The 26,236-nt window shown below is 46.0% G+C and overlaps 1 protein-coding gene across 2 annotated transcripts in view; it reads left to right on the forward strand.

The window, feature by feature from the left end:
- The window catches only part of LOC115084727, a 793,897-nt gene that overhangs the window by 678,583 nt on the left and 89,078 nt on the right, over positions 1-26,236 (forward strand). For both annotated transcript variants that reach the window (XM_029589965.1, XM_029589966.1), the window contains one exon: positions 21,936-23,189. In XM_029589965.1, coding sequence (XP_029445825.1) covers positions 21,936-23,189 — 1,254 coding nt within the window. The remainder of the gene's footprint in view (positions 1-21,935; positions 23,190-26,236) is intronic.

The following is a 26,236-nucleotide window of genomic DNA, read 5'->3' on the forward strand; positions in this document are numbered from 1 at the left end:
CCTAAGATGATTGCTGGAGAATCCAGGTTGATAAGCGTAGTGGTGATTTCAAGGATGGGGGAGACATCGGATTCTAGGAGCCCTGGGGGGGCGTAGACAAGAAGGATTTGAAGATGTTGTGATGTGAAGAAACCGACTTCCAGTTTTGTGTTGGAACTGAATGGGTGTTGGGTGAAGTTAAGGCTTTTTTTGGTAGCCAGAAGGATTCCCCCTCCTCTTTTTTTCAGTCTTGGGAGTGAGAAGAAGTCATAGGTCAGCGTAGGGAGTTGGTTTATCAGAGCTGTATCTGAGGGCTTGAGCCATGTTTCTGTTACTGCACAAATATCTGGCTTGGCGTCTGTGAGGTAATCATTGAAAATTAGGGATTTTTTTGTTAGGGATTGTGCATTGAAGAGTGAGAGTGAGAAGAGGGTGAGGCCTAGAAGCTGGGTGATTGGTGCAATCAGAATGGGGGTGAGTGTTTTTAAGTTGTAGTGAAGGGCTTGTCTGGCAGATGGTCTTTTAGGAAGGAGGTGGTGTTGCAAAATTGGTATTGGAAGAGCTGGAAACATTTTGGATGGTTAGCTGGATGGTTGCTTGCAGGATGGTTGCTTGCAGGATGGTTAGCTGGATGGTTGTTGCAGGATGAGCGCTGGATGGTTGCTGCAGGATGAGCGCTGGATGGTTGCTGCAGGATGCGCGCTGGATGGTTGCTGCAGGATGCGCGCTGGATGGTTGCTGCAGGATGAGCGCTGGATGGTTGCTGCAGGCTGAGCGCTGGATGGTTGCTGCAGGCTGAGCGCTGGATGGTTGCTGCAGGCTGAGCGCTGGATGGTTGCTGCAGGCTGAGCGCTGGATGGTTGCTGCAGGATGCGCGCTGGATGGTTGCTGCAGGATGCGCGCTGGATGAATGTTGCGGGATGAACGCTGGGTTAGCACTGGTACGGTGCTGGTGGGGTAATGCTCGGGGAGAGCGAGGGGCGACACGAAGGGGCAAAACAAAGGGGCAGGCCCCTTTGTTGCGCTCCTTCGTGCGCGCGACGCCAGGGAGAGCGGCGGTTTAAATACCCCGCCGGTCGGTCGCGCCTCTGACGTCACCGCCGCGACGTTTTCGTGGGCGTCTCGTTTTCTGAGATGGCGGTTCCGGGCGAGGGCTCACGGCTCTGGTCTAGGCCGGCGGAAGCGAGGGCTCGCGGCCCGGGTCGAGGCCGAAGAGGGCGGATGTTCGCGGCCTTACCGGGTGGTAAGCAGCTGGAGAGTTACTGCAGGGAAGGGCCGGCGAACGGCGCAGGAGCCCGAGCGGGGTGAGCGGAACAAGAGGCCTTACCCCGACGGGCTTCAGCGCCGATCGCGCAGGCCAAGTTCACCGCTGGACCCCAGGTAAGCAAAGGATTAAGTAGAGGAGAGCGGCGGTTTAAATACCCCGACCGGTCGGTCGGGGTATTTGACACCGACACATCCATGGAGGATATCTGATCAGAACCAGGGGTGGATTGTGGGAAAATAGTGGCCCCGGGGGATTTTTCTCCATACTGGCCCATGGGTACCCAATTACATATACAATATAATTTACATATATAATTTATATATATATATATATATATATATATATATATATATGTACGGTGCTGGTGGGGTAATGCTCTCCCCGAGCATTACCCCACCAGCACCGTACCAGTGCTAACCCAGCGTTCATCCCGCAACATTCATCCAGCGCGCATCCTGCAGCAACCATCCTGCGCTCAGCCTGCAGCAACCATCCAGCGCTCATCCTGCAGCAACCATCCTGCGCTCATCCTGCAGCAACCATCCAGCGCGCATCCTGCAGCAACCATCCAGCGCTCATCCTGCAGCAACCATCCAACGCGCATATATATATATATATATATATATATATATATATATATATATATATATATATAGGCATGGTCCTCCCGTATCAACACAGTACTATTTGCCAAAACTCAAAGAATAACAACCCCACCTATGAAAAAGAATACCACAAATATTACACCAGAATCTAAAATATCAATACACTTCCTATCAGGAAAACAGAACAGGCCAAGCTACTACAGATCCCTACAGAGAAACCTCATGCTAAAAGAATGCTTCATCTCAGTCTTTGCATGCAGAACACAAACTCTCACAATATACAGAATAAAGCCACATAAAGTATAAATAGAATTGTGCAGGCAAAATCTAAACTGTAAAATGTATCACGCCAGACTCTATACAGTGCAACAGTGGAAAAACAAAAATGTCACAATTCCTCATGAAACAATCAAATCAAGATATATGTCATTAATCATAATAGTAAAATCATACTAATAAAATAATTTCAGAACAGCTGATGAATAGAATATCTAATAATTAAAGACTCAAGCAAATTTTGAAAACTTTACCAAACACCAATAAAATATTTCAAACAGCAGACATATCACATACTACCCAATAATTAAAATGGTAGTCAATCAAGAAAAATGAACTTAAAAAACCACCTTTACTTACCCTCTCCAGCAGTTCTCCTACTCCTTTCCCTTGCAGGCCACACCAGAAGCAGCAGTAGCTGCTGAAGCTGTCCTCACGGTCCTTTTCCTTAGGGACCAAAACCAGTCTCTTCTCTCGCGCTCTCTCTCTCTCTCACACACACACACACCAGTCATACCCTCAAGACCAGTTTCTGTCTTTCACACACCAATCATCTCCCCAACCAGTCTCGCACACGCATACACGTCACGTATATAATATATACACGTTATATATTATTTATTTGTTGCTTATTTCCGCTCTACCTTTCTTCCTGGCTATTCTAGCCCCCAAGTACAATGCCCCTGTTTTATGTAACTTTGCTTGATTCAGCCTTCTTGTTCTAGGTTACACTTGTTTATCCCCTAAGTTCCATGTAAACCGGCCTGATGTGAATTCTATTCGTGAAGTCCGGTATAGAAATATATATTAAATAAATAAATACCTCTCTGGCCAGTCTCTCTCAATCACACAATGCTCTCGCTCCCTCTTACACACAAGATTTCAATCACATGCATGCTCTCTATTTCACTTACACACAAGCTCTCAATTACACACATGTTCTATCTCACTTACAGACAGACTCAGTCACACACATGCCCTCACTCTGACAGCCACAAGCCAGCCAAAAACATGCTCCATCTCTCTCTTGCGCACACACACACACATTGACTCACACAAGCACCCTCCCTGACTCACATATACACCAAACACATATAGAAGCACTCTCCCTGCCTCACACACAGCAGCACCTTCCCTGTCACACACACAGAAGCACCATTCCAGTCTCACGTACACACAAACACACACAGAAGCACCATTCATTTCTCACATACACACACACAAGCACCATTCCTTTCTCACATACACAAACACGCACACACACAGAAGCACCATTCCTTTCTCACATACACAAACACACGCACACAGAGAGAAGCACCATTCCTTTCTCACATACACAAACACACACGGAAGCACCATTCCTTTCTCACTTATACACACATACACGCACGCGGAAGCACCATTCCTTTCTCACATACACACAGAAGCATCCTTCCGATCTAAGGCCCCCAGCTGAACAGCTGGTCTCCGGCAGCAGTTAGCAGCACCGGTGTTCACTTCTTTGGCCCCCGCCGGCCTCGATTTTAATTTCTTCTGCCCCCGCCGGCTTGGTCTCCGGGGGCCGAAGAAATTAAAATCGAGGCTGGCGGGGGCTGAAGAAAAGAGGATGGGCACCGCCCAGCCAGCCCCTGCTTGAGGCTGGCTGGGAGGTGCCCATCTTCTTTTATTCGGCCCCCGCCAGCTTGTCTCTGGCGGGGGCTGGCTGGGAGGCTCCCATCTTCATTTCTTCGGCCCCCGCTGGCTTGGTCTCCCTCGGGGGTTGGATGATCTTCTTTTTTTTCGGCCTCCGCCGGCCTCGATTTTTATTTCTTCGGCCCCCGCTGGCTTGGTCTCCAGCGGGGGCTGGCTGAGAGGCGCTGAGGCTGGGCTGAGGAAGAGCCACGCGGTCGAGACCTCGTGACCAGCTAGACTGGCCCACCGGGGGAAGCCTGATCCCCCTATAGGCCAATCCGCCCCTGATCAGAACCATCTCTTCCAGAAGAAAGGGGAGAATCTCCCCCAGAAGACCTCTTCTTTGCTAATTTTGTAAGAGAGATGTCGGAGACAATCCCCTTTGACCTGGTTACAGAGGAGGACACTTGCCACAAAACATTGGAAGTTCTCCAATTTGTGGATGCACTGAAACGTGATGGCTATCCCTGTCCATGAAGTGCTAGTAGATCTCCAGCATTGTCTCTGGGAGCATCCTTGTGCTGTTCAGCCAGTGAATAAGAGAACAGATGCAACTTACCTGGTCCAACATATTCCTGGATTCCAGAAGCCACAACTACCCCATCAGTCCGTGGTAGTTGTCTGCACAGAAAAAGGCCAGAAGGCTTCAACACCTTCTGGTAAAGATAAAAAAATTCCTTGATGGTTTGGGTCGTAAGATACTTCAAGGTTACCAATTTTACATGACACAGTATCAGGAATCTTTGGAAGCAGGTTCAGGGAATAGCCAACTCTCTTCCCCAACAGCAGGATAGTCTCAATGCCATATTGCAGAAAAGCCTTGAGACTGGTAAACATGAGGTTTGTGCTGCTTATGACTCCTTTGAAACATCTTCTCGCTTGTCAGCAATGGGGATCAGCGCCAGGAGGTGGGACTGGCTGAAAGCATCTGACTTGAGACCTGAAGTCCAAGACAAACTTGCTGATTTGCCATGTACCGGTGAAAAACTATTCGGAGATAAAATACAAGACACAGTGGCTCAACTAAAAGACCATAATGAGATCCTGTGGCAATTATCCACAGTTACTACCGAGGCCCTTCTGCAAGATAATCCACCAGAAGGGACTCTAGACAGCCATTTTATTGCCCACGCAGATACTACCCACCGGCATCTCACTTGAGGCCAACTAGGCAGTCTCAGAGAGCACATCCTAGACTGCCCAAGACATCCAGGCCTCAGCCACTACCACAAACAGGCTAGGCCTCTGGATTTTGAGACGTATCCAGAGAACAGCAGTCGCTCCACAAATCCAAAACCAGATTTGCCAGTAGGAAGTCGAATTCGCCACTTCATAACCAACTGGCTCAACATTACCACAGACCAATGGGTTATATCCATCATAACCCAGGGATACCATCTAAACTTCCTCAAGGTACCCCCGGACTCACCACCCAATCCTCTGTGGATGCAACAAGATCACACAAGTGTTCTAGAGTCAGAACTGTCCACCCTTCTGGGCGCCAGGGCTGTAGAACCTGTTCCCTGGGCACAGCAGGGCAGTGGATTCTACTCCCGCTATTTTCTCATTCCAAAGAAATCAGGCGGCCTCCACCCCATCTTAGTCCTCCGCAATCTCAACAAATTTCTACGAAAAGAAAAATTCAGGATGGTGTCCTTGGGCACCATGTTTCCCCTTCTGCAAAAAGGAGATTGGCTCTGTTCTCTGGATCTTCAAGATGTTTATACTCACATTCCAATATTCCCACCTCACTGCAAGTACCTGCGTTTCCTAGTGGGACATCAGCACTTTCAGTACCGGGTCCTGCCTTTCGGACTTGCCTCGGCACCCTGTGTATTCACACAGTGCCTAGCAGTGGCTGCGGCCCATCTACACAAGAAAAGCATACACTTCTTTCCTTACCTGGACGACTGACTCATCAAGAGCCAATTCAAGCAAGGAGCTCTCGACACTCTCAAGCTCACTATCAAGCTGCTTCACTATTTGGGATTTCTCAACAACTACCAGAAATCCCACCTGACTCCATCTCACCTCCTTACTTTCATCGAAGCAGATTTGGATACCAGAGTCACAAAGGTCTTCCTGCCCAACAACCTCTAGCCTTGTCTCTGCGCACAAAAGCAACAGCCTCAGCCCATCAATTCGTTGCTGGGCCACATGGCTTCCATGGTTGACATCACTCCTGTGGCCAGGCTGGCCATGAGAATAACTCAGTGGACTTTGAAATCTCAGTGGCTCCAAGCCAGTCAACTGCTTTCATCCCAGATTCAAGTAACTCACCAGTTACTTTTATCGCGTCTCTGGTAGACGAATAAAGCGAACTTGCTAACAGGTCTACCCTTTCAGCAACCAGTTCCGCAAGTAACTTTAACCACAGACGCATCCAACGTCTCGTGAGCTCATGTGCACAATCTTCAAGCTCAAGGTACTTGGACACAGCTCAAAGCAGCGTTTCAGATCAACTTCCTAGAGCTTGGAGCTATACGTTATGTCCTATATGCGTTCAAGGACTGCCTTTCACACAAGACTGTTCTCATACAAACAGACAACACAGTTGCAATGTGGTACTTGAACAAACAGGGAGGCACAGACTCTTATTTCCTCTGCCAAGAGGTTGCGCAGATCTGGGCCTGGGCCCTTACACACTCCATGTATCTCTGGGCCACTTATCTGGCAGGCATACAGAACCTAGTAACAGATCGCCTCAGCCGACAGTTCCACCCCCATGAGTGGTGTCTGGATCCTGTGGTAACGACCAGAATATTTCAACCCTAGGGTCAACCAACAATAGACCTCTTTGCATCCGAACTGAATCACAAAGTGGACAGATTCTGCTCCCTGCACAGACAACCAAACAAGTTAGTTATGGACGCCTTCACTCGCCCCTGGAACACAGGCCGCCAATACGCATATCCCCCGATACCGCTGATAGTCAAAACTCTCGTGAAGCTACAACAGGACAAAGGGTCAATGATACTCATAGCCCCGTATTGACCTCAGAGAACCTATTCTCCTGGGCACAGCGCCCACTCTCATAACTCAGAACCAAGGCATGTTACACCATCCGAACCTTCAGACCTTATTCCTCACAGCCTGGATGTTGAAAGCTTGATCCTGAAACCGCTCAACCTTTCAACTGATGTCTCAAGTGCTTGTAGCTTCACGAAAATCTTCCACACGAAAATCCTATCGTTCTAAGTGGAATAGATTTACCATATGGTGCACACAAAATCCTGCCCCACTCCATTTCTATTAGACTACCTCTAGCACCTTTCAGATTCTGGTCTCCAGACTTCCTCGGTGAGGGTACACCTGAGTGCCATCTCAGCGTATCACAAAGGAATTGGGGATGCCCGGTAACAGCGCAACCTCTTGTGAGTAGGTTTATGAGGGGCCTACTACAACTCGAGCCCCTTCTACAGCCACCAGTCACTGAATGGGAACTAAATGTAGTACTTACAAGGCTCATGCGCTCTCCGTTTGAGCCTTTGCACTCCTGTGATGTTAAATTTCTTACATGGAAAGTTCTTTTCCTAGTAGCCATTACATCTGTGCGAAGGGTTAGCGAGTTACAAGCACTTGTCACATACTCGCCCTATACCAGGTTCCTACATGACCGAGTGGTCTTCCGTACTCACCCTAAATTCTTTCCCAAGGTGGTTACTGACTTCCACTTGAATCAGTCTATAGTCTTGCTCACATTTTTCCCAAGGCCTCACTCTCAGCAGGGCAAGAGTTTTACACACCTTGGACTGTAAACATGCACGTGCATTTTACCTAGACTCCACTGCAGTCCAAAGGAAATCCACCTAACTCTTTGTTTCTTCTGATAAAAACAAGCTGGGAGTTGCAGTGGGCAAACAAACTCTCGCTAACTGGCTAGCAGACTATTGAATTCTCTCCAGGGATGAATGAAGGCGCACTCAGTAAGAGCCATGGCAACCTCCGTAGCACACTGTCGTTCAGTACCGATCGCAGAGATCTGCAAAGCTGCAACATGGAGCTCTCTTCACACATTTGCAGCACATTACTGCCTGGACTCCTTCCACATCCAATATGCTGTGATTTTCAGGCTGCCTCATTTTTCCCAACAGTACACCAGTTGTTGTGCCTGTTGCACAAGTTGTACGCTGTTGGTCCAAACAAATGAGTCAGCCTGTAGCTTGCTAATCACCCACATGTGAGGACTACCATCATGCTTGTCCTGGGAGAAAGCAGAGTTGCTTACCTGTAACAGGTGTTCTCCCAGGACAGCAGGATGTAGTCCTCATGAAACCTACCCGCCACCCCGCGGAGTTCGGTCCAAAACGTTTTATTATTTTATTTTTTTCGCTCGCACCTTTTGCTACATACGAAACTGAAGGGAGACCCCTGTGACAACAGGGATTATGGCATGCTCAGTGTGCCAGTCAGAAGTTCTAAAAACTTTGACAGAAATGTTTTCCATGATAGACCTCCATCCAGTGACATTACCCACATGTGAGGACTACATCCTGCTGTTCTAGGAGAAAACCTGTTACAGGTAAGCAACTCTGCTTTCCATGGAGCTTGCTCGTAGCTTTCTTTTGAAATTGCCTTTGTGATGACTAACATCCTGTTGTCCTAGGAGAACACCTGTTACAGGTAAGCAACTCTGTTTCCTTAGAATGACGAAAAATCCTGTCGAGCAGCCATGTTGAAGCTTTACAGGTCATTCATGTTTCAAGTATAGTCTGTCTATGAAATTGAATAGAAAGTTTTTGAACTTTTCATTAAGCATTGTGCCTTTTATTAAGGAAATAATGTGTTTTTCACTTATGAATTTCTCAATTACTCTTCTAGTTATAATAGGTGTGGAATTGATTAAGCTGACATTCACTATCTTTGGAGAAGGTGGAATTTATTTTTTATTGCTGGTCTAATTTTCAAGAAGATTACAGTATCAAGTTTTTGAGACCCAGCCTTAACCCTGATTGTAAAATAAGCTATGGCACCATAGAGTTCTAAAGCACTACTAAACATATAGATGCCAGTATTCAGAAGACCATTCAGTGGACAAAGTTATCCAGCTAAGGTTAGCCAGATAACCTTTCCCGTATATTCAGCAGGATAAACATCCCACGGATTATACTTGCTTAAAGTTATCTGGCTACATGTTGCAGGATAACTTAAAAACCTAACCAGCTATGTTTGAATATAGCGGTTCGTTTTTAAGTTAGCAAGCCTCATGTGGCCAGATAATTTGCTATGTATCTGGATATCTTCAAAAGATATCCGGCTAAGTAGCCTTTCTTTTATAAAATAAGAGCCTGGGGGGGCTGATGACGTCAGCGGCTCGAGTGGCAGCTTAGCCCGGAGCTCCTGGCTATGCCGGATAGCATCTAGATAATATCGCAGCCATCCCTCCACTTTTTGACGTGGCTCCAGCACCAAGCTCACCCCCGACGGCAGCTGATGGCGAATCGGGCCCCCAAACCCGACTTTTGCAAGTTTTCCTACCAAAAATCGGCCCGGGAACACTCTCCTGAAAAAAACAAAATGGCCGCCACGACGGGAGAAGCGATCTCGGAGGCCTCAGCTGCAGCACCGGCACTCCCCGATTCGGAAATCCCTACTCGGGGTGAGTTTAAGGCTTGGTTTGGGGAGCTCAGCCACGATCTAAATTCTTTTAAATCTGAGATCCGAGAAACGGTGGGTGAAATGGAGGAACTGTGTGAAATGGGGAGGAGGCTTTTTGAGTATGAAACCCTCACTGAATCTCAGGCGGATAAAATGAGCTCACTGCAGCATAGCCATAAGGAAATGGCTAGTGAAATCCTGCAACTCTCCTCCAAGCTGGAAGATTTAGAAAACAGAAATAGGAGGGCTAATCTGCGCTTTCGGGGCATTCCTGAGACCTCTGACTTTGCTAACTGTGTGCAGGTTATTACAGAGCTTTGCACTGATTTACTGCAGCAAGAAGCGAACCAAAATGCTGCGGGCTCTGGAGGGTCGCTTGTGGTCAAGCTTGAACGTGCTCACAGGGTCCAGGGTCAGAGAGCTCCTAATCAACCCAAGGATGTGATCGCTTGCTTTCATGATTTCCCTGTGAAAGAGAAGATCCTAGCCCTGGCTCGACAGCGGGGGAAGATGCAGTTGCAGGGACATGATGTGCAAGTCTATGCTGATGTTTCCCCGACTACTATACAGAAACGCCAGGATATGAGACCTATTACTGCTGTTTTGATCAAAGAAAACATCCGGTACCGCTGGCTCTTCCCCTTCGGCCTCAGCTTTACCGTGCAAGGCACTACGCACAAGGCACAATCCGTGCATGAAGCGGCTGGCATCTTGAAGGACCTTGGCTATACTGTGGCGGATTTGCCGCCTTCTTCCTCGCCACGTGCCGACCGCAGGGAGGAACCTCGCTGGCAGCGGATGGGAAAGGGGGGAAAGAGACTGCGCCGCACCCCGGATCCAGATATCGCGAACAGAGCCCCTACATGAACTGGCTGCTTTTGCTCTGATGGCTTTGATACTGTTTCTTGTTAAGCCGCAATGAACGCGGAGGGTTTGGTTACTGGTTATATGCTTAATATGCTGATGCTACCGGGTGGGACAGCGACTGGGAAGCTGTCTTCACTCACCCCTAGATGATGGGGGACCCAAGAGTTGATTGTGGTTCCATTGGGGGGGGGAATGGGATCTAGTGGAGATCTCCTCTCTGGGAGTGAATTGCCTTGTTTCTTGCTGCCCGGCTCACTGGGGGTTGCGTGCTGCCTGGGACCATGTTTAGTTGTCTCTTGTTTCCTGGGGGGACATTCACTGCTATTATCTCTGTCTGCTCTATATACGCTGGGGCACTTGAAAAGCACCATCACTTATCCGGATGGCTACCTTTAAGGTACAGTCCTTTAATGTTAAGGGCCTGAATACGCACCGTAAGCGTAAATTACTATATAAAGATCTGCAGCGTGCTGATATTGCGATTGCTTGTCTCCAGGAGACACATTTAAAGCGGCGCTATGAGCACCTAATTGGCTCTGCCCTTTACCCGCATCAGTACTGGGCGGCTAGCTCTAAAGCTGCTAAATATGCAGGCGTGGGGATTTTATTTCACAAGGACTTTGCTTTTGAATTGCTTGACAGTGTTGCTGACCCTTTGGGTAGATATTTATTGCTGGTCCTTAATATTGCTGGGGACCCGTATACATTGCTTAACGTATATGCCCCCAATGTTCACCAAGCCAAATTTTATGATGCGCTGGCGAAGCTGGTCCTCTTGAAAAAAGTGGGTCACTTGATGGTGATGGGAGATTGTAATCTGCCTTTAGACCCTGGTCTTGATTCCTCTGGGGGGCGATGTTCTACTTTGAAAAAAGACCGCAATAGCCTCCTTGCTTTTTTGGACCACTTTCAGCTGGTGGATGTGTGGCGCTTTTTGCATTCCACCCAGAGGGATTATACTTTTTTCTCGAAGCCTCATAACCTATACTCTAGGATAGACTATGTTTTCGTGGATAAGGGAGTGATCCAAAATGTGCGTAAAGGGGTTATAGAGTCGATCACGTGGTCCGATCACGCTCCGGTGTGGGCTGAGCTGACTTTTCCCAATTATGATAAAGGCCAACGTTTTTGGCGCCTAAACGATAGCTTGCTTGACAGTGACTCCTTTGTGGATCAGTGTCGGCGGGTACTTACCGATTACAGTTCCCATAACCTTCACCCTGACATCTCGCCCATCACTTACTGGGACTGTTTGAAGGCTGTGATTAGGGGGACTTTTATTGCTCGGGCCTCCTGGGTTAAAAAAGAGACCCAGCGGGAGCGTTTGCTCTTGACTGCGAAATTATTGGACTTAGAACAGCGCCACAAGCAAACCCCCACTGAGGCGCTCCGATTGGCTTTAGCTGACTACCGATCGCAACTTGGGGCGCTGGATGCGGCCAAAATTGCGCATGAGCTGGAGCAAACGGAACAAGTGTACTTTGAAGGGGGCAATAAAGCGGGGAAGTTGCTTGCGCATAAGTTGAGAGCCAAACGCTTACAAAACACCATTACTAAAATTGTAGATGCTCGCGGCGCACACCTTACCTCCAATGATGCGATACGTGACTGCTTTTTACAATTTTACTCTGCACTGTATTCCCATAACCACACTATAGAGTTCAGGGACATACAGTCCTTCTTGCAGGACACTCCCTTATCCCAGCTATCAGATTCCGCCAGGGATACGCTAGACAAAGATATCTCAGAATCTGAAGTGTTCTTTGCCATTAAGCAACTTAAGGCTGGCAAGTCCCCGGGGCTGGATGGGTTTACTGCCCGGTTTTATCAATGCTTTGCCGGTGATTTACTTACCCCACTTACTGCCATGTTTAATACCTTGCGGCACGAGGGGGCTTTGAATCCCAATTCTAATGTGGCGGGCATAACGGTCATTGCTAAGCCGGGAAGGGACCCTACCAAGTGTGGATCTTACAGGCCCATCTCATTGCTGAACATAGACCTCAAGCTGTTAGCTAAAATCTTGGCTAATAGGCTTAACGGTTATGTCGCACAGCTCATTCACCCGGATCAGGCCGGTTTTATCCCAGGTCGCATGGCGTCCGATAATGTTCGGAAGCTGTTGAATTCCCTTTGGTGGGTTAAGCGCCATCATATCCCTTTTCTTTTTATGGCTATGGATGCGGAAAAGGCCTTTGATTTGGTTCATTGGCCTTTTTTATTTCAAGTTTTGCACACCATGGGTTTTGGGACTTTTTTCATTACCTGGATTCAGAAATTATATGATAGACCGCGGGCCTGCATTAAGGTAAATGGGGGCTATTCCCCGTTCTTTATTGTTGAGCGGGGCACTCGCCAAGGCTGTCTGCTCTCTCCATTACTCTTTGCCCTATTTATAGAACCTTTGGCCCAACGGATCCGGTTGTCGAGGGACGTGATGGGTATTAGTGTGGGATCATATTCCTCAAAGCTGGCGATGTTTGCTGATGATGTCATTCTGACCCTTGCAGACCCTCAGCAATCGTTGCCAGCCGTGGTAGAGATTATTAAAGCCTTCAGTCAAGTGTCTGGCTACTCCATCAATTGGGACAAAACCGAAATCCTTAATATCACGTTACCGGAGGATCAGGCGTGGGATCTGAAAGCCCGTTTTGCTTTCAGATGGGCAAAGGAGAAAATTAAATACCTCGGTATATATATAGGGGCTCATTCTGATGTTTTTAGGCTTAACTATCCACCTCTTCTCGTCAAATTGTACAGGGAAATGGAGGAGTGGAATCGATACCACATTTCGTGGCTGGGACGCATTGCTACTTTTAAAATGAACATCCTGCCCCGGCTTGGATACCTTTTCCAAACCCTTCCTTGCGTAATACCACCTGCACTGCTTCTCAAGTGGCAACGCAGGATTATTTATTTATTTATTTATTTTTAATTTTTATATACCGAAGTTCTAGTAGGGACTACAAATCACTCCGGTTTACATAAAACGAAGAACTGCTCAACAGATAGCGGAGCTTTACATGGAACCGTATAACATATGGAACAGTATAACTGGTTGACAATTTAACATAGTGCTAAATAAAGTGATAATATTTTAACTGGTAATAAATAAAGAAATATAATATTTTATATAAGAAGTATAACTATTTAACGTAGCAATAAATATAAATATAAGCAATGCCTAATATATATATGAAATAAAGTGAATTTTTGAGCTCACAGATAATTGTCCAGTTGCAGATTCTTAAAAGTAGTACTTTATACAGTGTCCATAGTTAAGGGATGGAAGTCTGTCAGTCATAGTAAGATTAAGCGTCTGGGAAAGCTTGTTGGAAGAGAAAAGTTTTCAGTCTTTTTTTGAATTCTTGATAACTGGGTTCTAGTCTAAGATCTGGGGGAAGCGTGTTCCACTGGTGTGGGCCTGCTGAAGATAGCGCACGTTTGCTCAATGATGATTTTATTTGCGGAGCATGCAGTGTTCCTCTGTATGCGCTTCTGATTGGTCTGGAGGAAGTGTGCGGTTGGAGTTGAGAGCTTAATGTGATGGGGGCTAGATTGTTTGTCGCTTTGTGGATGATAGTGAGTACCTTATAGAGTATCCTTTGTTTAATGGGGAGCCAATGTAAGCTCCGAAGGATTGGGGTGATATGGTCTTTTTTGTTAGTGCTAGTTAGAATTCTAGCCGCTGAATTCTGAACCATCTGTAATGGCTTGATAGTGTTGGCGGGAATACCTAGTAGCAGGGAGTTGCAGTAGTCGAGCTTGGAAAGAATGATGGATTGCAGTACTAGCCTGAAGTCGGAGAGGTGAAGGAGGGGTTTAAGTTTTTTAAGGACTTGCAGTTTGTAAAAGCTGTCCTTTGTAGTATTGTTTACGAACTTTTTTAGGTTTAGATGATTATCTAGCCATGCTCCAAGGTCTCTGACGTCAGATGAGAACGAGTTGTTTGTGTTAGGTAGAGAAAGGCTGGAAGAGATTGTGCGTGGATCCTGCCACAAGAATTATGAAATTCTTGTGGCAGGGGAAGCACCCCAGGGTAGCCCAGAAAGTATTGTTTCAACCTAGGGTGCGGGGGGGCCTTGCGGTGCCTAACTTATTACGGTATTATGTTGCGGCTCAACTACGAGCTGTTGTTGATTGGCACCGACTATCCGCCAGCAAACCTTGGGCGATTCTGGAGCAGGAACTTATCGGGCCTCACTTGTTGACTAATATCCTCTGGCAACCTCCTAGCTCTGGGCCCAAATTGGAAGGCTTACCGGATACGATTCAGTGTACCTTACACCTTTGGTATAAATGGAAGCCTCAAGTGGTGGGGTCAAAGGTGGGGTCGGTCCTTTTTTCCCCCTTCTACTCAAGGACATTCTTGGGGGGTACAGCTCCGCAGGTCTTTGCAGATTGGTTGGCTAAGGGTCTTTATAATTATAGTCACTTCTGGGAGCACTCCTCGTGGGTGACGTTCTCCACTCTCCAGGCCCAGCATGACTTACCTCAGGGGGATTTCTACCGCTACCTCCAACTAATGAGTTACGCAAGGGCATCCCATATTTCCCAGGATTTACTTCAGCCAATTGGTCTCTTTGAGAATTTCTGCCGGGCGGCTGATAAAGTACAGCACTTAATGTCCAAAATTTATAAGTTGCTCCTTCAGGGTATGGGAACATGCCTGACATACAAGTCCGCCTGGGAGGCTGATCTGGGGTCCCCGCAGGGTGACGACTTTTGGGACACTATCTTTACAGTGGGGTGTAAGGGTATTATATCAGCCTCATTCTTGGAGGATAGTTTCAAACTCCTTTATCGTTGGCATTATACCCCCGCTAAACTCCATAAAATTTATTCCACGGCCTCGGATAGGTGCTGGAGGGATTGTGGGGAGCGCGGTTCCTTTTATCATATGTGGTGGGAGTGTGCTGCTGTTTCCCAGTTTTGGCTGGGGCTGGCTGCGTGGCTTTCAGATATCTTGCATATCTCTACTCTGACCCCCATAATTGCCCTGCTTAACTCAGATTATCCCCAGCTCGACACGGCCTTACAGCGCTTTGTCAGATTGGTGGTCACATCTGCTCGATGTGAGATAGCATTACACTGGAAGTCTAAGGGCGTACCTACATTACTGCAGGTTCAGTCACGGGTGGCAAAGGTTTGTACCCTTAGTAAGATTACGGCGCACCGTCGGAAACAAATAGGGGCCTTTCAGCGTACTTGGTCTTTATATCTAACATGGCAGCAACAGCAGAAGAAGCTATGATTTCTTTTTATGTTTGATTTTATCTTATGCTATTTGTTCATACTACCCTTGTAGGAGATCCCAGGGACGGTAGGGGAGAGGGGTGGGGGGGGGAGGGGAACAGGAGGGGGGGGGATATGATTGCATAATAACTGAGAAACGTGGAGAATCTGTTGTAAGTCTTTATTGCATTTCTTCTACTGTTAATTTTGTTATTGTACATGCTTCACAGATGCTGTATGGTTTTGTATTTTCGGTATTCTGTTTCTCTAATAAACCTTAAATTTCAAAAAAAAAAATAAGAGCCTATGGTCCAATTTTACTGTCTCCTCTCACCTAATACTAATGTCCTGGGATTACTGCCCCGCACGCACCCCCTCTTCCTCTTGCTAAAATAACACTGAGGCCAATCCGTCTTATCCTCCCCCCCCCCTTCTACCACTGCTGCACCCCAAACTGCCGCCCCTCACAGACCCATCCCTGCTGGGAGCAGGGTCTACATTTACCTGCTCCCAGCTTCTGTCAAAGCTGTGCCGGAAGCATAAACTGAGTGTAGTTTATGCTTCCGGCACAGCTTTGACAGAACTTGAGCTGGACCTTATCGGGAGCGGGATTGTGCAGACTCTGCTTCAGGTACAACAGGTTACAAGTCAACATGGTGGGCCTAGCTTCAGTGATAAATTCTAATGAGAGGAAGGGGTTTGGTGGGAGTGGGGGAGAATGATCCCTGGACATTTTGAGTTTTCTGGGATGTGTGGTTGGGGATTATAGAGAATCTTTATTATTAGGTGAGGGGAGACAGCAAATTGGGTCATTGGCACTTCTACTTTTATTTATTTATTTGGCCGTTTGAAGATATCTGGATAAGTAGCTAGGTATCAGGCCACACGAGGCTGGATAACTTTAGAACTGCTTGGAAACAGGTCTAAAGTTTCTGACTAACTCGGCCGGATATATGCAATATTCAGCTTAGTTAGTCGGACAACACAACCCCTCCCTGGGATGCCCTTGTAATGCCCCATTTTTATCCAGCTAAATTATAGTTGGATAAGTAGTTGCCCGTGTATAATTTAGCCAGATATGTGGTTGAATAGGTCTATTTTACCATTTAGACAACTTTTGAGTTATCCGTCTAAATGGTTTTGGAATATGGACTTCTGTGCAGTACTGTACAGCCTTATTACATTTCCTTAATAAAATTGCATTAAATTATCGTCATGTTGTCTTGAAGACTAACAGCTATGTTGCACCAGTTCTTTTTGCTTAGTTTCTTGTTTGCAGATCTTGACATTTTTTTCTGATGTTGATCAATTTTACTGCCTTTATTCTCTTTAGCCCTCTTATGCCCTGCATTACTAGACTGGAAATAAAAATAAAATAATTGAAAGGCGAAACTGCAATAAGAAAAAGTTTTGTTAACTAAATTATTACAGAAAAAATGAATATGCTGTATTGTCAGCTTTTACATTACCAATATTTATTTATTTATTTTATTATTTATTTATTTATTTAACAACTTTTAATATACCGACGTTCGTGAGGCACATCACGCCGGTTTACAAGTAACTCAGTTAAAGGAGGAAATTACAATGAAACAGGGGGCCGGGGGATGGGAGCAGACCAGAAAGGGGGGGGGGGGGGGTAAGGGAGACAGGAAGGAGAGAGGGAAAGATAGGTAGCATGAGTGAGAGTATAAAAAACAACCGTTAACATAAGAAAATAAAAGGAACTTATTTACAGAAAAAGGAATATTTACATTAGTGACAATTAGCATAGGATTGATTATATCGGACTAAATTGAACAATTTTGTAAAATTATAGGAAGATAAAAGGGGAAGGGCGGGCAAGGAGAGGCGAAAGGGAAAGCCTTGGGAGGGGGGAAAAAAACCTAAGGAGGGGGGAAAAGAAGGCCTAAGGAGGGGGAAAAAAGGGAAAGCCTTAGGAAGGGGGGGGGGAAAGGGCGGGTGGGGGTGGGGGGGATGGAGGGGGGATGCCCTCTCACTCACATAGAGCATTAAGGAACTCAAAAGACAGAATTACAGTGGGCTCTGGTAGAATCAGACCTGTGATGCAGAGACACACACTGTATCAAGTTACAAAAGTGCAAAAAGTCTTCTCTGTATTAGCTATTGAAGATGATCTTGCAAAAGATTGATGTAATATCCGAAAAGAGAGAAGAAACCCAATGCATACAGAAATGTCACCCCCGAAATACAAATAAAAATGTAAAGGAAAAGGGTGAAGAGGATAAGAAAATTCAATTAAATAAGACACTAAAGCAATCCAAAAAAAGCTGTAACCAGAATGAGAAAAGCTGGAAAGCTATGAGCACAAATGCTCATAGTTTAGTCAATAAAATCCCAGATCTGCAAGCCCTAATGATAGAGGCGGACTTGGACATTGTTGCTGTCACGGAGACATGGTTCACGGAATCTCATGATTGGGAAACGGCAATACCAGGCTATAACTTATTAAGGAAGGACAGAGAGGACAGGAAAGGGGGAGGAGTGGCTCTTTGTCAGAAACAATATCCAAGCATCTGAGCTGCAAGGAAGATGGGGCAAAGAAGCTCTATGGGCTGACCTAAAAAAAGATGATGGGGCTTCCGTTTCTATTGGAGTGGTTTACAGGCCTCCAAATCAAATAGAAGAGCTTGACAAGGCTCTAGTTGAAGACATACAAAAGATGGGAAAGAAGGGAGAAGTGGTGATTGTTGGAGATTTTAATATGCCGGATGTAGACTGGAGAATCCCTTCTGCAGAACAGTAGTAGAGAGAAAGTGGATGCCCTACAAGGGGCTCTGTTCAAACAAATGGTAATGGAACCCATGAGGGAGGGAGCTATACTCAACTTAGTTCTCACTAATGGAGATAACGTGTCTAATGTCCAGGTGGGTGCCCACCTCAGCACCAGTGATCATCATACAGTATGGTTTCATATCACAAATAGGATACGGAGAAGTAGCACGAAGACTCGAGTTTTGCAGTTCAAAAACACGGACTTTGATGAAATGGGGAAGTACCTGGAGGAAGAACTAGAAGGCTGGGAGAACGAGAGAGATGTGGAACAACAGTGGACCAAACTAAAAGGAGCAATCACCAAGGCAACTAATATATATGTTAGGTCTATTTTTCTCTTGCTTTTCTTTACTTTTCTATCTGGTTCTCAAAGGAGGTGGCTGACAAAATAAAAGCTAAAAGAACGCGTTCAAGAAATATAAAGAATCCCAAAGAGAAGAACACAAGGAAGAATATCTAGTGGAACAGAGGGAGACAAAGGGGGAGACAAAGCAATCAAGAAAGCGAAAATTCAAGCGGAAGAAAGGATCGCCAAAGAGGTAAAGCAAGGTGACAAAACATTTTTCAGATATATCAGTGAAAGGAGAAAAGTCCAAAGTGGAATACTGAAATTGAAAGGTGAAAAGGATCAATGGGTGGAGACATAAAGAAATGGCAGAATTATTAAACAAATACTTCAGTTCGGTGTTCACTAAAGAAGACCCTGGTGAAGGACCGTCGCTAGTTAACAAGAAAATAGAGGGGAAAGGAGTAGATGTAACTCCATTTACAGTAGAGAATGTATGGGAAGAGCTGGGGAAACTGAAAGTAGATAAAGCCATGGGGCCTGATGAGGTTCATCCCAGGATACTGAGGGAGCACAGAGATGTGCTGGCGGGTCCGCTGTGTGACCTGTTCAATAGATCCCTAGAAACGGGAGTGGTGCCAAGTGATTGGAGAAGAGCGGTGGTGATCCCGCTTCACAAGAGTGGAAACAGAGGAGGCTGAAAACTACAGACCGGTTAGCCTCACCTCGGTGGTGGGAAAAGTAATGGAGTTGCTGTTAAAAGAAGGAAGAATTGCTGGACCAGAGGCAGCATGGATTCACCAAGGGAAGATCCTGTCTGACAAATCTGACTTTTTTGACTGGGTAACCAAGGAAATGGATCAAGGAAGATCACTCGATGTCATCTACTTGGACTTCAGCAAGGCTTTTGATACGGTCCCGCACAGGAGACTGGTGAATAAAATAAGAAGCTTAGGAGTGAGTGCCAAGGTGGTGGCCTGGATTGCAAACTGATTGACGGACAGAAGACAATGTGTGATGGTAAATGGAACTTACTCTGAAGAGAGAGCGGTGTTGAGCGGAGTGCCACAGGGATCGGTGTTGGGACCGGTCCTGTTCAATATCTTTGTAAGCGACATTGCGGAAGGGATAGAAGGTAAGGTTTGTCTTTTTGCGGATGACACTAAAATCTGCAATAGAGTGGACACGCCGGAAGGAGTGGAGAGAATGAGACAGGATTTAAGGAAGCTAGAAGAGTGGACAAAGACATGGCAGCTGAGATTCAATGCCAAGAAGTGCAGAGTCATGCATATGGTGTATGGAAATCTGAATGAGCTGTATTCGATGGGGGGAGAAGGGCTGATGTGCACGGAGCAGGAGAAGGGTCCTTGGGGTGATAGTGTCTAATGATCTGAAGTCGGCGAAACAATGTGACAAGGCGATAGCTAAAGCCAGAAGAATGCTGGGCTGCATAGAGAGAGGAATATCGAGTAAGAAAAGGGAAATGATTATCCCCTTGTACAGGTCCTTGGTGAGGCCTCAACTGGAGTACTGTGTTCAGTTCTGGAGACCGTATCTCCGAAGGGACAGAGACAGGATGGAGGCGGTCCAGAGAAGGGCAACCAACAAGGTGGAGGGTCTTCATCGAATGACTTATGAGGAGAGATTGAAGAATCTAAATATGTACACCCTGGAGGAAAGGAGGAGCAGAGATGATATGATACAGACTTTCAGATACTTGAAAGGTTTCAACGTCCAAAGACAACGACAAACCTTTTCCGTCAGAAAAAAATCAGCAGAACCCGGGGTCACGATTTGAAGCTCCAAGGAGGAAGACTCAGAACTAATGTCAGGAAGTATTTCTTCACGGAGAGGGTGGTGGATGCCTGGAATGCCCTTCCAGAGGAAGCGGTGAAGACCAGAACTGTGAAGGACTTCAAAGGGGCGTGGGATAAACACTGTGGATCCATAAAGTCTAGAGGACATGAATGAAGAGCAGGTGGCTCGCGGGAATGACGGCTACTACCTGGAGATAATACCCTTATTCAATAAACATACACATGATTAATGCGACTCCAACATTGCTCCAAGCTTCAACGGCAAGAGGAAATGTGAAAAAAGATTTGCATTCACAAAAAGCGGGGAGTAGTTTGCTTGTTATGGCAGTTACTACTCCAAACCAAATAAGCTTGATACTTCACTTTCAATGCATATCCAGCATAGCTCTCTGCTTCTACGGCAGGGGAGAAAGTCTGATACTACGTGCATATCCAGCATAGCTCTCTGCTTCTACGGCAGGGGGAATGAAGAAAAGTGGATCTATATACAGACAACAGCCAACAGGGACTGAGTCGCATAGTCTGGGTAGACAAATGGGCATGGGTGTAGCTTGCTTATTGTGGCGGTTACTACTCCTAACTATTAAGCTTTATATTACACTTAGATGCAGCTCCAACACCGCTCCTTGCATTAATGGTGGGGGTGGAAGGGAAATAGAACCAAAGGGTTACTAAGAGCCAAGAGTAACAGATAAGTATGAGGGAAAAAAAAAGTGCGAAGCTTGCTGGGCAGACTGGATGGGCCATTTGGTCGTCTTCTGCTGTCATTTCTATGTTTCTATAATGCGTGTTCTTCTCTCTTTAAATATGGCTGTGCTGTCTGTAATAACCAAAAGTTACGTAACTTTCTCCTGCTAGCTGTAGGTTTTAACATTTGACTCGTGTTCCTATACACTATGGGGGTAATTAATTTTATCTCTTTATTTAGGAACAGAAGCATGAACAAACATAGGCATAAAATGAATAACATATACATGTCGCAGAACACTTAGTCCCAAGGAAAACAATACAAAAACAATAATATTCCAGGCTAAATATCAAGAAATAGACCTATTCAGCTATCTATTCAAGAGGCATTTCTCCATTTCCAGTAAGCCCCCCCCCAAATGGATTCATTTATGCACATAAAACACAGATTTATGTGTGTAAATGACTTGTTAGAAAATTGCCTGGGTTTGTATAACCAGATTTGCACATACAGTATTTTTATGCATTCAATAAAGGTTTTCCAGGAGAAGGAATTGAGATGGAATTTGGATTTACACTCATATTTATTTTAAAAAGTGTGTGTGTAAATTGACTTGCACTAGTTATGCACTCGAAAATAGCAGCTGTAACTTTATGGATGAGTTTGTGCATATTTTATCTGGTAATTTTCAAAGTAAATTTTTTGCACATAAGTTTGCATTAAAAATGATGTAACTTATGTACAGAGCTGCCTCATAAGTTATCCATGATGTTATATAAAAACAAACAAAAAAAAAAACTCTGTAAAGCAACTGGTCTTAAATCTTTACAAATGTCTGACTCTTTTTCAGGAAACAGCAATAGGAATCAAAACTCCATGATGCAGAACCAACAAAATCAGTGGGTTTATAATTCAAGAGCTGAAAATTGGAATCCAGGAAACATGCAAAACCAGCAGCCCCCTAACAGTTATGGGGATGGAAATTCGAATCAGAAATTCATGATGGAAAATCGTGGCCGTTTTGGAGGTAGATACTGGAATCGTAAACCCATGAATCAAACGCAGCAGGGCCATAGTGGTTTTGGGAATCAAAATCCCATGATGCAAAATCAGTATGGCGGCTATGGTATTGAAGGTGGAAATATTAATCAGAATTCCATGCTGCAAAATCAGTCGGGAAGCTATAGCTGTGGAGATGAAAATTTGAATCAGGTCCAACATACTTCAGAAGTGGGGAGTTGGAATCAGGAATCTGTGATCTTTAACCAGGAAACTCAACGTACTTCAGAAGATGGCAGTTGGAATCAGGATTTTACAATGCATAACCAACAAGCTCAGCAGGTCCAATGTATATCAGGAGAGGGCATTTGGAATTCAGAGTTGGAAATGCAAAAACAAATTCAGTGTCCTTCAGGATATAACTTTAATCTGGAGTCTATGATATTAAAACAAGCTCAGCAGAGTCAGTATAATTCACAAAGTGGTAATCGGGCATTCACAATGGAAAATCAAGTTGCTCAGAAGGTGACAAATAATTTGCCTTTTCCCATGGCAACTTCATCCAGCCGTGTTGTATGTTCTACAGATTTGTCTAATTGGGATAATCAGCCTGGTCTTTCATTTTTTCCATCAACCTCTTCTGGTAATCCTTCATATTCTCATGATGAATATTTAGAGGATTCTGATCTTAGACATTCATCCAAAATATATGAGATCAGAAGACCTCATGCAGCCAGAGATGAAAACAGGAGGCTTAAATCAAAACATACAGACAGAGATTTTCCATTCCAGAGAGCCTCTTATCCTGCTGCAGGTGGTGATGATTTGTCTGAGGACATTCCTTCCTGTTTCATTGGTAGATCTGAGAAAAATGATATGATACTTGCAAAGTTTCCTACTCTGACAAAAAATGGTTCTGGTTGGCCCCACCAGCACCATCTGGATTCATTCAGAAAGTTCCCACAGGATACTAGATCCAGTAAAATAACAGAGAGAAATTCTATGAATCTTCCTCCTGAGATTGTGAATCGAGTTCGAGGAAAAGATGTTTTTACAGCAACAGCAATTCTCAACCAACTCGCAACACATCACCCAGCATTGCAGAGTAAGTAGATATTTGTTAATTAGAAATCTATGATGGTTATCATAGTTGAAAATTCAACAAAGTTTGTGTTTAGTTTTGATTTTAAAAAAATTACGTTCAGTAATGCATTTAAAAAGATTCTTCTTAAGGTATGAGTATAAAATGTGTGTAACTTCTATAAAAGTATAAGTGTTGGTGTCTGAGTGATTGCTGGTGAAAGCATGTGCTACAATGCAAGGAAGCTCTTGAGAACTGAAGTACTGATGGGTTTGGCATGCTAAATTGAGGGAAGGAACAGAGTCTTTCCCTGTACGTACCAGGATCATTCCAGACGGTGGGTTATGTCCCCCGTCCAGCAGATGGAGTCAGAACAAAAAATTCCCAGGGGAGGTCCCTTATAGCCACGCCTCCCCTGGCTCAATCCCCAGTATAGTTCTGACTCCAGCAGATGTTGAGCAGGGGACACTGCGGTCCCCAGCATTTAACCTTAGGGTTTTTCTACTTTACTAATTTATTTTCTGTGAGGGATCAAGTTGCTTACTACTAAATTTATTTTAACTATTTAGTTTTAGAAAAAGCAATTCCTTTTTTTGTTTTCTCAGAGAACAATATTTTTCTTGCTGACAGGCTGTGTTTCTGTCTTATTTTTCTTTCTTTCCTACCTCTTCCCTTTTTTATTACAGGGTTGGAGGTAAGTGTTTAATTTTGGTTTTAGGACGTCGTTTTAAGGGAAAAGAAAGAACTACTACGGGCTTTTAGGTCCGAGGGAGCACATCGGTGGTGCCGATCCCGCCCCTTTGCCCGAAGCCGCTTGTACCCGCCCCACCCTTGAGGTGGACGGCAGTTCGAAGTTTTTTCTTCCCGACCCGCGGCCCCACGACGTAATATTCCCCGGGGCCGCCTGCCGTCGAGAGGTCACATTCCTCGACGGTTTTCTCGGGTCGGTGGGTGGGTAACCGGGCCGGACCGTCAGTCTCTCTGTACAGTTTGACTGATTTTTTGCGCGCGCGCGCGCGCTGCCCCTCCTCCTCCTTCTTGTCAGGTCTCAATTTCTTACTACGGTAAGCATTTTTACCTGCTTCGACTGAAATTATTTCTGTCATGATGTCTTCAGAAGGGGAAGACAGCCCTCCTACGAGGGAGGTCGAGCGCCTTCAGGACCATGGGGAACGAAAAAGACACGCTCCGTTTCCGTCGTCCGCGGCAACGGCGGCCATTTTGTCCTCAGCTACAAACGATGGTTTCTCTGAGGAGAATACAGACGCTCAATTTTCCACTACCCTGCCTATCTCTGCTGCCGGAGTTCAGCCTGCTTCTCTGCCTGGGACATCTTCTCATGATTTTTTCTCTCCTGAGTTTGTAGTTCTAATGCACAGAGCATTTGTATGCAGCAGAGACAGCTTTCTGGGGGGAGGGGGTCCTCCTCCAGCTAAGCTGCCTTGTACGATACCTTCCCTGGGAACTTTCTTTCCCCAAGGTGATGCCTCTCCTCCGAAGGGACGCTCAGGAATTTCTGGGGGTTCCCTGCCCACTCCAGCAGCTCCGCAGCCAGTAGGGGGTGGAGATCCCTCTCTGGATCCACTCTCTGATGATCCTTCCCTGGTGGCTCATGTCGAGGGAGATGATCCCAGGGTTCTCAGAATTTTTCAAGCCGGAGAACTAGAGGAACTTATACCACACATCCTACAGGAGATGGATATTGACCCTCCTCCGGACCCAGTGGCTCCAGATCCTAATATTAAGAAGGGGGATCCTCTTTTAGCAGGTCTTCGTCCACTAGCAAAGGCTTTTCCTACACATCATTCTATCCTACAGCTAATTTCCAGGGAATGGGACACTCCTGAGGCTAACCTTAGGGTTGGTAGAGCAATGGACAAATTATATCCCTTGCCAGCGGATTTTTTGGAACTTCTTAAGGTCCCTGCTGTGGATTCGGCTGTTTCTGCTGTGACTAAACACACCACCATTCCTGTTACTGGCGGAACAGCATTGAAAGATATTCAGGATAGGAAATTGGAAGTCTTCCTGAAGAGAGTTTTTGAGGTTTCAGCTCTGGGTATGCGAGCTGCTATTTGTAGTTCGTTAGCACAGCGGGCAGGACTCCGATGGGTGCAACAGCTGCTTACTTCACAAGCTCTTCCAGATTCTGAGGCTCAACAGGCTGAAAGATTGGAGGCAGTGGTAGCTTATGGAGCTGATGCTCTCTATGACCTTATCAGGGTTCAAGCTAGAGCCATGGTTGCAGCGGTGTCGGCACGCCGCCTCCTTTGGTTAAGGAATTGGTCTGCGGATGCTTCATCCAAGACGCGTCTTGGGTCTCTTCCCTTTAAGGGCAAGTACCTGTTTGGTGAGGACCTGGATCAGATTATTAAATCCCTTAATGAGAATACAGTTCACAAGTTACCAGAGGATCGGCCACGCTCAAACAGGTTTTTTAATGCTAACAGAGGCCGATATCGTAATCAACGCAGAGGGCGTCCCACCAGACAACACCCACCTCGACCTCCTACATCTCGTTCTCACACTTGGAATCGGTCCTTTCGAGGCCGTCGAACCGGTAAGGACGGTCAAGGTGCGGGCACCTCGGCTAAATCGTCTCAATGATGCCAGGCGGACCCACGAGTCGATTCCCCGGCTGGGGGGTCGACTTGCGCTCTTCTACAAGGCGTGGGTCCAAATAACTTCAGACCAATGGGTTCTAAGTATTCTAAGACATGGCTACGCGTTAGACTTTGTACGCGCTCCACCAAACAGATTCCTGTTCTCACCTTGCGGGTCTCTTCTCAAGCGCCAGGCAGTTCGACAGACCTTAAATCGTCTACTTGCCTTGGGGGCTATTGTGCCGGTGCCGGTCTCCGAACTGGGACGGGGTCACTATTCCATTTATTTCATAGTGCCCAAGAAGGAAGGTACGTTTCGTCCAATCTTGGTTTTTCAGCCGGCATGGACTCCGCTGATTGTATAGTTTAAAGGCAGCAGGTGCAGGAAGCAGAGCGTGGCAGTGATGGCAGATACCCTCTCCTCCCTGCAGCTGGAGACTCTCTGCACTCAGCCGGGAAGGGCTGAGC

The sequence above is a fragment of the Rhinatrema bivittatum genome, chromosome 2 (assembly GCF_901001135.1).
Source record: "Rhinatrema bivittatum chromosome 2, aRhiBiv1.1, whole genome shotgun sequence".
Classification (NCBI taxonomy): Eukaryota; Metazoa; Chordata; class Amphibia; order Gymnophiona; family Rhinatrematidae; genus Rhinatrema; species Rhinatrema bivittatum.